Source organism: Xyrauchen texanus, chromosome 34 (assembly GCF_025860055.1).
Source record: "Xyrauchen texanus isolate HMW12.3.18 chromosome 34, RBS_HiC_50CHRs, whole genome shotgun sequence".
Taxonomy (NCBI): Eukaryota; Metazoa; Chordata; class Actinopteri; order Cypriniformes; family Catostomidae; genus Xyrauchen; species Xyrauchen texanus.
In genome coordinates this window covers 37,338,300-37,352,519 of record NC_068309.1, presented here as the reverse complement: position 1 = coordinate 37,352,519, position 14,220 = coordinate 37,338,300, and the positions used below count along the sequence as shown (strand labels likewise).

General features: G+C 36.0%; 1 protein-coding gene across 5 annotated transcripts in view; it reads left to right on the top strand.

The window, feature by feature from the left end:
* The window catches only part of LOC127628046 (transcription factor 7-like 2), a 95,746-nt gene that overhangs the window by 62,498 nt on the left and 19,028 nt on the right, over positions 1-14,220 (top strand). For 4 of the 5 annotated variants that reach the window (XM_052104702.1, XM_052104704.1, XM_052104705.1 and 1 more), the window contains exons 5-9: positions 2,078-2,156; positions 6,812-6,898; positions 10,908-11,024; positions 12,800-12,962; positions 13,863-13,970. In XM_052104702.1, the coding sequence (XP_051960662.1) occupies positions 2,078-2,156; positions 6,812-6,898; positions 10,908-11,024; positions 12,800-12,962; positions 13,863-13,970 (554 nt within the window). The remainder of the gene's footprint in view (positions 1-2,077; positions 2,157-6,811; positions 6,899-10,907; positions 11,025-12,799; positions 12,963-13,862; positions 13,971-14,220) is intronic. The other variant, XM_052104706.1, reaches the window with a different exon arrangement.

Here is a 14,220-nt window from a genome sequence, read left to right as displayed (position 1 = left end):
CATATCGGATCATATTACGTCTGTCCGGTCGCGTTTTGCTCCAATGTATACTTTTCTGACCGCGAGCGAATACGAACGTGTTTGACGCATGCATGCTACTATGGTTTGTGATACTCTTTTAGTACAGTCAGTGGCCTGTGCATGCACCGACGGTGCGCACAGATGAGGACCCTTTCCGTGGCTCAAGAAAATCTAGGTGGCTGTGCTGATGACGAGATTTGCATCAAGCATACTGTGCGCAGAGCGATGATCAACACGGACAAATTAATTATATTTTGACCTTTAGAGTTAGATTACATGAGTGAGTCAACTGGAAGTATATTTTGATTGTGATATTATTATACTGATTTATGTCATTTTATCAGATGGGATGAAATGTTTTTAAGAGACACAAACCACCTAATGACAAGAAGCATGGCAGAATTAATCAAATCCATTGCTAGTCATTTTTAGTGCTGTTGTTTCCAACCAAAAATTATGTCACTTCCCGGTGGAATGCACATGTACATTAGCTAGACCAGCCTGAATTTATTTTTGCCGTGATCAGAGGTATACAAAATCAAGAGTTCACCACAAATTTCACCACTTGCTATTTTCACATTTAGCAAATGAGCTTTTGTATATTTGCTGCAAATGCTTGCCAGAAGTTTGCAGCTCTTCACCTGTAGAAGTGAACATGCAGCAAACTTTTGGCAACAATGGACAATAAGGGACTAGCTTTTGTTAGTAAAGGGATGCTACTAAAGATTAACAGGATGAACAATAGTTAAACAAAATTAAAACAATAAATTGGTTTAAAATGGAAGTTAGTTGAAGTCAAAAATGAAGAAACACCTGGAATATTTATAGAAACAATTGTTAGTTTTCCATATGTGAAGTGTGAAGGGACATGGATAAGTTTGCCAAACTCAAACCAAAGTAGTGACATTATGTCAAATTCCCTATCACTTAAGCGTTATGGTAAACATAAAATAAACTCATATGATTTTCATCTTTTAAAATTGTCAGTTTAATATTTAAGTTTCCCACCGACATGGAAAACCTGGAACTATCAGGGGAATTTTAAATTCATGGAAAATAGTTTAATCTTAAAAGTCATGGGAAAATAATGGACATTTATATAGTGAATATATATTTTTCTAGAAATGGCTTTTCATGAGTGTAATCTCTTTAAAATGATTATTAAAATTCTTATCCAGTAATCCAAAATGACTGGAGAAATAATAGAAAATGTATTGAAATATGGAAATGAATTGGTCATAAAGTGTGGGAACCGTGAATATTTGTTCAGTATATTAAGACATGTACCTATGTAATGGGGACATGAAAAGATGCTGTTGTCTGGAGGTTTCTGTGGATTGCTCATGGAAAATGCTCTTTCATGTAGGCTTTAGCATGAATACGCCAGATTTTACAACTAAAATTACTCAAAGAACAACAATATTGCCGAAAGAAACTGATGCTAACACCAATGAAACGCTGAATATTACTAGGGTACATGAGTGGATACCTAAACATGCATCACCACAGCCTGTCTGAAGTTTGCCAAAGACCACATGAATAATCCAGAGAGAATGAATTAGTTGAACATACTCAGATTCAGCTTTCATGAGAAGTGATCCCATTCCAGCTGTGAAACTCAGCAACCAAACAGCTTGCAGGCGTTGACCTTTGGGCCGCACCTGCAAATTCAATGTGAAAGTAGCGTGATCTGAAGAGATTACTCACTGCAAGAGAGACTGAGAATATCGGTGAAGGTTTTAAAGAACTTGTAAAGGAAAATGTCATAAAATCATGACCGTAGCCAGCATAGACATTCAGGGTGACGTGTTCTCCACTAATATTTACTTTTTCAATAACAAATTCTTAAACTTTTACCTTTGGGTCCCCTAAACCTTGCATATTTGGTTACATCTACTATAATTGCAGGAGCAGAGCTCCACCTCTTTGTCTCTGGCTGTTTGTCCGGGTTTAGTGGTGTTTGACCTTTGCGATGAGGCCGGTGTAATGGCAGGTTCCCAGCATGTTAATGATGGCCTGAGTCATGTGATCGTCCTCCTCTCTCTGTGTCTTACAGGTGTTCACAGACATCAGTCTCAAGACATTTCCAGTTTCTACTCGCTGTCTCAAGGCCAGATCCCCCCATCCATGAACTGGTAAGATTTAACGAAGCACATCTCACCAACTTCTATACATCCCATCAGCTCACTTCATGTCTGCACATTTGATGAATTTTGAGCAAACTGATTTGCATCCAGTGTTTAGTGGAGTTTAGAACAGTACTTAAAACAGTGTACATATGTACAGTGGCTTCAAAAAGTATCTGGACACTGAAGTCATACATTTAAATATGTGAATGTCATTGAATTAGATAACAAAATATCAAATCAATTGGCATTTATTTAAAAGAAATTCAGCACAAATGAAACCATTGAAAGTGCTGTGACACTTTCTGGTTGTCATGTCCATAATTAATGTGATGAACGTGTCTAAGTCATGTTTCACCCCAAAATCAAAAGAGAGAAATAATAAATGATGTTTTGCTTAAAAAGGAATATAGTCCTATTTTTATTTTTTATTGGGACAATATTATTTTATAATGAATAATGCACAATTTTCTTCATTTTTAAATGCAACTGAATTTAATATTTTGTTACTGTAACATAAATTACTCTCATGTTTGGCTTTTTTGTTTATCTCAACTCTCCTTATAGCTCATTTTCAGTTGTTAATTTTCAGACCTCAGCTTTTTTGCCCAAAATGTCATCTGGAAACATTTGTGTCAGAAACTAGGGCAGTGACAAAGATAAGTCCATTTACAGTGAGAAATGCCAAGTCTTGTTTCACTGGTGAATAAAAACAAAACGTCAACAGGGCTCCAGACTAACATTTGAGAGGAGTAGCACCGAGTTCTACAAATGGTGGCATCAGCACATGGTTTGGTAGCACCAGTAGGGGAGTTGAGGGTCTGGGGGCTATACAGTGTAAAAATATATGGACAAAAACAAATAATAATAGTGAAATTATTATGATTCTATTGCACAAATACCAATAATTATTATTAATTATATAATTAAATAATATAAAATAATTATGGTAAATAAAATTACCAATATTAATTATTAATAACTACCAATAATATTGCATAGATTTTCACATTGAAAAACCCACTCAACAGTAAAATATTTATTTTGTGATTTTATTTACTGATATTAACAACAGTAATCTGTAAAATGTTAACACCTAATATATATTAGGCTAACTTTAAATACACAGGTGAGCCAAAACATTATGAACACTCACAGGTGAAGCAAATACCGGTCATCTCCTAACCAAGGCCACATGTCAAGGTCTTGGTAGATTAGATTAGATTCAACTTTATTGTCATTGTGCAAAATACAAGTACAGAGCCAATGAAATGCAGTTAGCATCTAATCAGAAGTGCAAATAACAATATGTATAATATATGAGTGCAAAGTTATGAGGTAGAGAATCAGAGACCAGCTCAATGCAAATGTCTATGAATACAGTACAAGGTGCAAAGGCATCAGGAGGTAGAAGTTATGTGCAAAGAAAAGCGCAAGGGAATGTGCAAAAAAAATGTGGTTGTTGGGCGCCCAAAGCTCATCGATGCGCAAGGGCAACGAAGGATATCCCATCTGGTCCGAAACAGTCTACTGTGGCACAAGTCAAAGGAAATTGTAATGATCCTTACGGGAGGGGGCCTGGGTAGCTTAGCAAGTAAAGCCAATGACTACCACCCCTGGAGGCACGAGTTCGAATCCAGGGCATGCTGACTGACTGAAGTCAGGTCTCCTAAGCAACCAAATTGGCCTGTTTGCTAGGGAGGATAGAGTCACATGGGGTAACCTCCTCGTGGTAGCTATAATGTGGTTCACTCTCGGTGGGGCGCATGGTGAGTTGTGCATCGATGCCACAGAGAGTAGCATGAAGCCTCAACATGTGCTATGTCTCCATAGTTATGCGCTCAACAAGCCACGTGATAAGATGTGCGGATTGACATTCTCAGACACAGAGGCAACTGAGATTCATCCTCCGCCACCCGGATTGAGGCGTGCCAAATTGGGGGAAAAAAGGGGAGAAAAAGAAATAAAAAAATCACACCATGATGCATATGGGGCTGCCTAGCCACAGACCAGTCAAAGTGCCCATGATGTCCATCGAAAGCGCCTACAATTGGCACATGAGCATTGGAACTGGACCTTGGAGCAGTGGAAGAAGACCGCCTTGTCCAATTAGTCCTGTTTTCTTTTACTACACGTGGATGGCCATGTGTGTGTCCACAGTTTAACAATGTTCTGCTGGGAAACACTGGGTCCGGCCATTCACGTGGATGTCAATTTGACACGTGCCACCTACCTTAGCATAATTTCAGACCAGGTACAACCCTTCAAAGCAATGGTATTCCTTGATGGCTGTGGCCTCTTTCAGCATGATAATGCACCCTGCCACACCACACACATTGTTCAGGAATGGTTTGAGGAAGAGTTCAAGGTGTTCACCTAGCCTCCAAATTGCTCAGATCTCAATACGATTGAGCATCTGTGGGATGTCCTGGACCAACAAGTCAAATTACTTGCAAATTACCGGAGGCCCAACAGAATATTAGGCAAGTGGTCGTAATGTTTTGGCTCATCAGTGTATTCTGACAGTGGAGATGAGTTAGGACTCCTTAACAGTTTCCTTTCATCAGACTTCTACTGATTAAAATACTGTCATCTAAAGAATACTAAGCCAGTTACTTCTTCCTGCAATCTGAGAGAAAAAAACGATACGATTGGTCCATAAGACACAAAGGTAATTGCTTTAAAGCCCTTTATTCTCATTTTCCTTTATGAAAATGTACCATACATTCTTTTATAGTAACCATAGATCCGGGTAGTGCGTAGGGCTGTTTCAAAGCATTTGCCGTTTGACGTTTTTATACCCAACAGAAAACAACAGCACATCAGAGAGAGTCGGTTAACTTTATAGTTGCAACAGTGCATTCTTTTACCAAATTTAGTCGCTCCAGCAGAAAATATGGTTGCAAATTGCAACCATTTAGTCACAGTCTGGAGCCCTGGTCAATGAGTTGCAGTCAAGTGAAGAATCAATTAGAAAAGCCATGCAGGTTAAATTGAATGCATTGCTCTGAATGAAGGACTGTGGTCATTGTTCACGCAATTTAGCTTGTACCCACAGAACATACTGAACCAAACACTGACAAAAACAACTTTAATGTTAACACCAATATATATATTAGTATCAGGGCTGTCGATTTAATGTGTTAACTTGTGTGATTAATTCTATAAAAAATAACACGTTAGAAAAATTTACGTAAAAATAAATACAAAATAAAAATGAATGGTGCCCCCGGACTGTAATAAGTAAGATTCCTGAGCAATTCAAGCTTGAAGTTCCACCTGTTTTCTCCAGGGGGCAGTAAGTGAAACTTCAGCTGTATAGGCAACATGCAGCTCATACAGAGAACAAACCAACCCTTCAGCACAGCACAAGGACGCGTTCTTGCATTTAAAATATAACTTGATGGAGCGCAAATCCAAATTTAGGGATCTCAAGACGTGTTTTTCTAAGTATTAAACTATGTTTAACTTGACACAGCAACCTAAAAATGGTATGTTTATGATGCGACACAACCACAGTGAGACGATCAAAAAGCATCCATCTGACGCAGGTGTACATTGGCGGGTCCATAGAAAAGCCCTCCTAATAAATCTCGAACTGAAAATGGATTGCTGTAACTGTATGCAAATGATTGGCTTATGTTCAATAATATGCAAATAAAAAATACATTGGATCATTAAGCCAATTTTTTTATTTTCTTATCAATGCCACAATATACTCTGATCAATTGCACTATACTCTGCCACAATAATGTAATTAATGTTTAATTTTTGAGGGGCTTTCTCAGCAAATATTTATTTATGCGATTAATTTCAATAGTTAATCGGGATGTAATTAATTCGATTAAAAATGTACTTCATATTACAACATATTATTGAATTAATGAGCACAATACTAAAATACACCTATTTATGTGTCCATATTTCCCCTTTGTGCTTTCATTTGAATAATTCTTTTAGTTACATCCATTGATTTTGTTATCTTTTGTTAGACTTTGGGAACTACAGAAATGAATCTCCAAACTTCTCTCATATGCTTTTTCATTTACTCTCTTTTGATCACATCACTCATTTTGGTCAAAAAAGTAGTACTTTAACTTGTTTAACATGTTTAATGGCGATGTCTTTAAGACGTCCTTCATCAGACATTTCTTATCATAGGGTCTGATGTGTTGCTGTATCTACAGTGTGATGAATCTATGACCATTGGTCTTTTATGTGATGTTTGGATAAAAACCTCCTATTAACCTCCAGCAATGTGTTTTCAAGTACTTAATGTTGTTTACTAAGTCTTTTTGATTCAAACAAAGCGCTGGTTCCCTACATATCAAAGTTTGACGTGTAACTCATGTAGTCTTTGGAAACATGGTTTTTAAAGACCATGATATCGTAGAGACTTGGGGGTTGACACTTTTGACTTGAGCCAGTAAGTATTCATCTAGCAACTAATGTGCTAACCACCACTCAGAACACCGTAGCAACTTTTCACAAGATTAATAGAGTTTTCGGCCTCCTTTCTTGACCTGTTGGGTGATTCATTCAAAACCCCTGGAGGCTTTAGTCCCATGAGGATGTCTGAGATTCGTAGAGCGACCAGAGGCACAGTCAAAGCCAAACGTTAACTGTCTCCCCTCCGTCCATTCTCACCCCCTCATGACCCTAAGGCCCAATCAGCATGTGTACCCTCTGCCCTCCTGTGGCTTCAGACAGTCCTTCTCCTCCAGTCTACAGAACAGCTCGTCTTACTCCAGGTACAGTATCACAGCATAATCTGTGCTCATGCTTCCCGCTCACCGCAATGCTTCGGCCATATGTGTGTCACAGCTCTGCTCTTCCTGGAAACATACTGGCAGTGTTTCCTACAGAATTATCCCCGTTATTGGTCCAAACTAGTGGTTGAACAACATGGCCGATGCCAATATCTAGAGAGCAGGGTGGTCGATGGCTAACAGCACGAGATATATATATATATATATATATATATATAATAAAATTGAATGAGAGTTATTAAGATGTGTCTGGATGTGCTGATGCTAAAACATTTGAAAATATGCACTTTCCATTGACAATGCTGTTGGTAATAATGGCAAAACACTAATCCTAAACAACATTAAGTGTGGTTCCAGCACACATACATTTGCTTACAAAAATGTGCATTAACAGCATCTAAAATGTAATGATTTTACAAACTATTTAAGTACAAACTTTATGTACAAATGTTGCAAATCCTTATTGAATCCATGTAATTTATTGGTTGCTTCTATAGTATTTATAATCAATGCAATTAATGAAATGTTCAGTGTCAGCACATTCATTCATTGAATCATGCGTTTGACACATTTAACTGATTTGACATTGTAACGATTTCATTCTGTACTGTGGGATTTCTGGTGTCGTATTCAACTTGTTTAGAAGAATTCCACCACTTTAACCAGGATTTAAAGTTTAAAATACAAATGTTCAAATACTTATAAATAATAATGAGATCAGGCTGTCCTAAAATGCATACTAAACAAAACAATGCTATTTTTGAGACATGTCGTATGAAATGCATTTTTTTATTGTTAAAATTGAAAGTATAACATCCAGACACTGGTTAGGTTCAAAATGGCACACTGCTTACTACCTACTGAGTACTTGAATACTGTGATTGAACAGTAGTGTGTCTAGTTATTAGCTTTGCAATCAAATTCAAACCAGAACTTTTGAGTCTTTTTTGGCAGATTCATTAAATGAATATTCCGGGTTCAATAAAAGTTAAGCTCAATCGACAGCATTTGTGGCATAATTTTTATTACCACAATAAAAAAATCTATATTTTGACTTGTCCCTCTGTAAAGCAGTCCAATGGAAAGGAGGAGGCGAGAACCGGCTTGACAATATAAACAACATTTAAAAGTGCAGCATTTACAGTGTAAATGAATGGGACCAATTTTTTAAAGGTTTAAGAGCAGAAATGTTATAAAAGCTCAAATTGTTCTGTTAAAGCTGGTGTATTATTTGAGCTCTACAGTTGTTTAAATAGTTGTTTTTATGGTTGTTTTAGGGTTTTCGGTGTTATGTTATCATGACAACGAAGTTGTAAATTTGATGTAACTGCACAGATGCAGTTATTGAGCGATATTATGACAGTTAAATCATGCTAACACGTATTGTTTATGTCTTGTGGCAATACTTTTGAAACAGTGAGTATTTGAACCTTTATGGATGTGCTTACATTCATTATTAGGGCCTCATTGGAGCCCAGATTTGAGGGAAAATCTGGTGGAATCAACCAGATTTTTTGGTGGAATCAACATTATGAAAGGAATACTGTCCATTGAGCTTAGCTTGTATTGTGCTGTAAATTAGATGACATTCAGTGCTCTGTATGTTTGTTTTCTCATGCAGCCAGTGTAGACAGTGCAACTGAAAGACACAAAGATGTATTGTGTCACATTCATTTCCCCTCACACATGACAGCAAACACTGCACTAGACTGATTCAAATAAATATTGCGTTTTTGAGTCTTTTTCAACAGTTCTTAAGAGTTATTTGTTCCTGAATCTGATTACATGATATAGATGTACTGTATGCCGCCATTGAAGACAATGCAATAAAAAGATGTGTTCTCAAATGTGTATCTCATAAAATACCATTTTACAGTACACTGCAAAATCTCATCTCGGGGAACATGTATTTTCTTTTGCCGTGGCTCTGTAGATCGTGCTGTGGCGCGTTGCTGCTGGGTAATAGCGGTGCAGGAAACACTGCCTCCTCCTGCTTATTAATGTCTGTCAGATTGTCAACACATTTAAATAGAGTCCAGATAGAGGGACATGTTTAGATGTAAAGCAGTTTCAAGGTTCCTGTGCTATAGATCTTCACCTGCCTCTTGTGGCTTTTCTAAGATTTTGCTTATGATTTTGTTTGACCATGCTCGAGCTCAATGCTTTCTGTGTGGTCACCTCTGGCTCTGTCTTCTGCAATGCGATTGCTGTGGCTTTTTCAACTTCACCATCTCAAATCCTTCCTTTGTAACCCAAGACCCGGATTATTTGAACAAATCATGTTAATATGCTTACAAGCAGTAATACATCCAAGCTGTGCAAATGGTTTTATTTGAATGTCAACAGACACCGCACATCTTTATTCCATTCTTTTTATGTCATGGGCACAATCCCAAACAGTCTTGAGCGGCGGGATTGGCTGGATTCTTTTTGAAATAACACAAAGAACAGCGAGCAGTATTCCCAACAGTTCTAAAGTCAGTCTTAACTATTTCTGTTGTCCGTTTCTATCACAACAACAGGACTGTGTGTTGTAATATTAGGGACATTAGGTGTATGACACACTTATTGCATTCTAGCTTAATTTGAGTGCTTACATCATCCATCAGTGGATACACTGAACAAAATCTGTCGTTTATGTTATCTCCTCTACAATCTCAAATGATCAGATTCTGTGGGGAAAATAATGGTGGATGAAAAGACATCTTAATCTTTTTGGAATCAAATGGCAGACTTATATAGCACAAAACACACAAATAATATTTTCACCCTTTTCTTTTTTAGACAAAATGCATCTTAAATGAAAATAGCTCACAATAAATGGATGTTTCTTTAACTTCGGGCACTTTTATCTCTGTGGACTTATGGAAAGTTTTGTTCAAATATTTGGCAGTTCACTTGTCTCTTTATGCTCTTCACTGATTATTAATAAGTACAGTAACTTTTGAAAACTTTATTGGGAGCACATTTCTTTTTTGTGACCCCACAACTGTGGGGAAAGTCATATATATTATATATATATAATTCATTTTCACACATTACAGTGTGTACATTTATTATTATCATAGTTTTAAACGTAATAATTATTGTTTTTAAAATGTATTTTTCATAGTTAAGTATAGAAAGTGCAGGTCTGGGACAAGGATTAAACAACAAATTTTACTTAAAAAGTATGTGAGGAAATGATGGCACAACTGGGGGAGATATTTGTATTTGGTCTAAAAATGTATATGCATTATTTCTACACAAATAATATATTTATTGTTTTTACATTTAAAGAAAACGATGATGGATTTTCATATTTTAAGATTGAAAGTCAGAGTCTAGAATAAGGCAAAAACAATCAAATCATATAATAATATATTATAATAATAATATATATAATGGATTTAATAGCAAAAGATAAATAAAGGCCATTTTCCTAAAAGAAAAATACATTACTTTTTTTATTTTATTTTAATATTGCAATTATTAATATTTAATAATACAAATAAGTGCCATAGTTAAAAACACCCGTAGTGCTTTTTCTTTTTTTTTTAAAGAATATAATTCTGCAGTTGAACATAATGTTTCCTTTTGAATGGTTTGCTGGGTAATGCTGCTTAAATGCTGTGTTTGTTTTCTGTGATGCAGAACATGTTTAATTCACATGTTGAGTTGTGAAGTCATTTCATTACAACATGCTTGCAGTTCTTCAGCAGTGCTGACAGAGCGCCGCCTGCTGGTCACATCATGACACAGCACCAGACTCACTGGTATTAAAGGGGAACTCACAGTTATTTCATTTTTGTTATTACTGTAAATATTTGTTACAGTTTTACAGCTGGTTTCATCACATCTTTCCCCTTCATATTTCATTTGAATACAGCTAACATATTTAACTTCTATGAGTTGGTATGAGTTCCCCTTTTAATACCAGCACATCAAGGAAATGTCATGTGGGGTCAGATAACTGTGATCTTCTTGTGTTTATGTGTGTGTGTGTGTGTAGGTTCTCTCATTCTCTGATGCTTCAGTCCGGCATGCACCCCACAGGCATCCCACACCCCGCCATTGTGCCTTCTTCAGGCAAACATGACCACGACCATTTTGAAAGGAGCATTTATTCGTAAGTTCTTCCCATTGGACTTAAAAATCACAAATGAGATTTGAAATGGAATATCATTACAATTATTTTGCTGGCGATGTAAAATGATGCAATATCGTGAATATTACAATGATTTTAATGCACCTTTGATTTCCTAAAGAGCGCTTCATTAGACTCATTTCACGATTCTTCAGAGCTGCACAATTAATCAAAATAACATCAAATCATTATATGGTATTACGTGATTATTAAACTAGAAACGCTGAGATTAAATGAGTTCTTTTGCCTTCGTGGTTTGTGGGCACTTCAGAGTAAATGTGTGACGCACTCTTTGTGTTCACACACAGGGCTCACGGATGCACTCGGTTCATGTGCTATAAATGACTATTGAATAACATCTAATCAAATCTAATCTTCAAAATAATACAACAATCCACAATAATAATTCAGTTTTATGATACAGTTAAACAGGGTTAAAAAAGGCTTGTTATTCACAGGGATAATGTTTTAGCAAAAATATTGGAAAAACAATTGTATAAATAATTTACTTTGTGTGAAAATGATTAAATTTGATTCCAACTTGTGTTAAAAACTGGGGAAAACATATCTGCATTATTTTACTTGTCTAGAATGCCTGTTTGGTTGAAATGATGGCACATGCTTTAAAGTCATTTGAGAGCAAATGCATAATTATATATATATTGAATATTTAGAAAAATATCAAGATATAGCCCAATATTTGTAGCAATATCACTCAGCCCTACTGTTGTGATTCTCTCATCATTTACTCCCAGATGTGTATGACTTTCTTTCTTCTGCAGAACACAAATTAAAAATATTTAGAAGAATATCTCAGCTCTGTAGGTCCTTACAATGCAAGTGAATGGATGCCAACATTGTGATGCTCCAAAAATCTCATAAAGGCAGCCTAAAAGTAATTCATAAGACTCCAGTGGTTTAATCCATGTCTTCAGAAGAGATATGACAGGTGTGGGTGAGAAAAATGCTAGAAATTATTCTCCCTGCCCAGTAGATGGTGATATGATGAAGAATGTGAATCACCAAAAACAAAAGAAGAAGAAAGTGAAAGTTACAGTGGAGATTGTCTGAGCAGGGAGGAGAATTTATAGTAAAAATGTACTTAAATATTGATCTGTTTTCCACCCACACCTATCACCTATCTAATAAAGACATTCATTAATCCACTGGAGTCAAATGGATGACTTTTATGCTGACTTATGTGATATTTGGAGCTTCAAAGTTTTGGCACCCATTCACTTGTATTGTATGGATCTACAGAGCTAAAACTCTTCATTTGTGTTCTGCTGAAGAAAGAAAGTCATACACATCCAGGACAGCATGAGGGTGAGTAAATAATGAGAACATTTTCATTTTTGGGTAAACTTTCCTTTAAGCCCTCCCATAAAAAAGAATTTTTCCATTGCAACATATACAGATACAGATGAGGGCTTCGCTGCACACCCCTACTATCCACATTCATTTTATAGTTCTGTACTCTTACTTGATGGTAAAATTTGACTTATTTGTGTAAGGTATTTCAGGAGAAACATCTGAGAAAAACTTAAATGAAACGTCAAGTCAAGAGCTTTAAAAGAGCATCCTCTGAGCAATAACAATGTCCTCTGGGTTTGCACAAACAACAATAAATAAGTCAAATAAAAATCTTAACTTAAAGATTCTAAATTAGGAATTTCTGAAATGAATATCATTTATTTGATTAGATTTCTTCCAAACAATTGATCAGTAGTAAAGAGATTTGTTCCTGTTTTCGGCAGGAAACCTCATCCAGAGGCGAAGCGAGAGAAAGAGCCCAAAAAGCCGGTGATCAAGAAACCTCTGAACGCGTTTATGCTGTACATGAAGGAGATGAGAGCTAAAGTGATTGCTGAATGCACACTGAAGGAGAGCGCCGCCATCAATCAGATCCTGGGACGACGGGTCAGTCATGACTATTCGGAATATTTCATTTTACACTTCATTTCTTATCTGCGTTGTGCCGCGATCTTGCTGCAAGTGTTTGAGAGCATGATTCATGTAATCAATTAGTATAAATATGCCTGCCATTTTGTTTGAAAGAGTAGTTTATATGGAAATATTTTATTTACTGAGATTGGTGGGGGTTTTATCTACTTCTACTACCAGGGTTTTCAACCGGGTGTCTGTGAAAGGTACTGCAGGTGTCAGTGCACTGATATAAAAAACAGAAATTCTTCAAAAATAAATAAATACTATGTATATTTTTTAAATGTGGATAATTAGTTTGATAGGTGTTTTTATGGTCAAAAGAATCAACCTCTTATAACACATTTGGTTAATTCTGTTGTTTCTAAAACAATGACAATGAATCCAGGACATGTCAAAAGACATAATGCTTGTCAATTAAAACTAGATGAACACTACTGTTTTGTTTTTTATTTGTTTTGTGTTTTGGTTTTATTTGTTTTGTGTTTTTCTTTTATTTGTTTTGTGTTGTGGTTTTGTTTTATTTGTTTTGTGTTTTGGTTTTTATTTGTTTTGTTTTGTGTTGTTGTTTATTTGTTTTGTGATTTTTTATTTGTTTTGTGTTGTGGTTTTGTTTTTTATTTGTTTGTTTTTTTGTATTTGTTTTGCGTTTTTTTGTGTTTTGGTTTTTATTTGTTTTGTTTTGTGTTGTGGTTTTATTTGTTTTGTGTTGTGGTTTTTTATTTGTTTTGTGTTGTGGTTTTTTATTTGTTTTGTTTTGGTTTTGTTGTTGTTTTTGTTTTGTTTTTGTGTTTTGGCAAATATTCTGAACTGTATTTATGACCTGAGATGGTTAAAATGAGCAGTGTTTTTTATATGTGTGTTTTTGTGTAACAGTGGCACGCTCTGACCCGTGAGGAACAGGCTAAGTACTATGAACTGGCGCGGAAAGAGCGACAGCTTCACATGCAGCTTTACCCCAGCTGGTCCGCACGCGACAACTACGTAAGTGATTTCTCATTGCCATCTCAGTACTGTCTCATTACCGTCTCACCTCTCATTCTTTTGGTCTTTTCTGGTGATTTAGGAAAATCAGGGTTTATGCTAAGACTTAGGGTTAGGGTTAGGTAAATAGTTTGGAAAAACTTAACTGAATTTGATTTTCATGATCTTGAAAAACATTTGTTCTAGGTTTATGCTTAAATGCTTGAAATTAGATTTGTTGACAAATTTAAACTGTGCCTAAGCAATCATT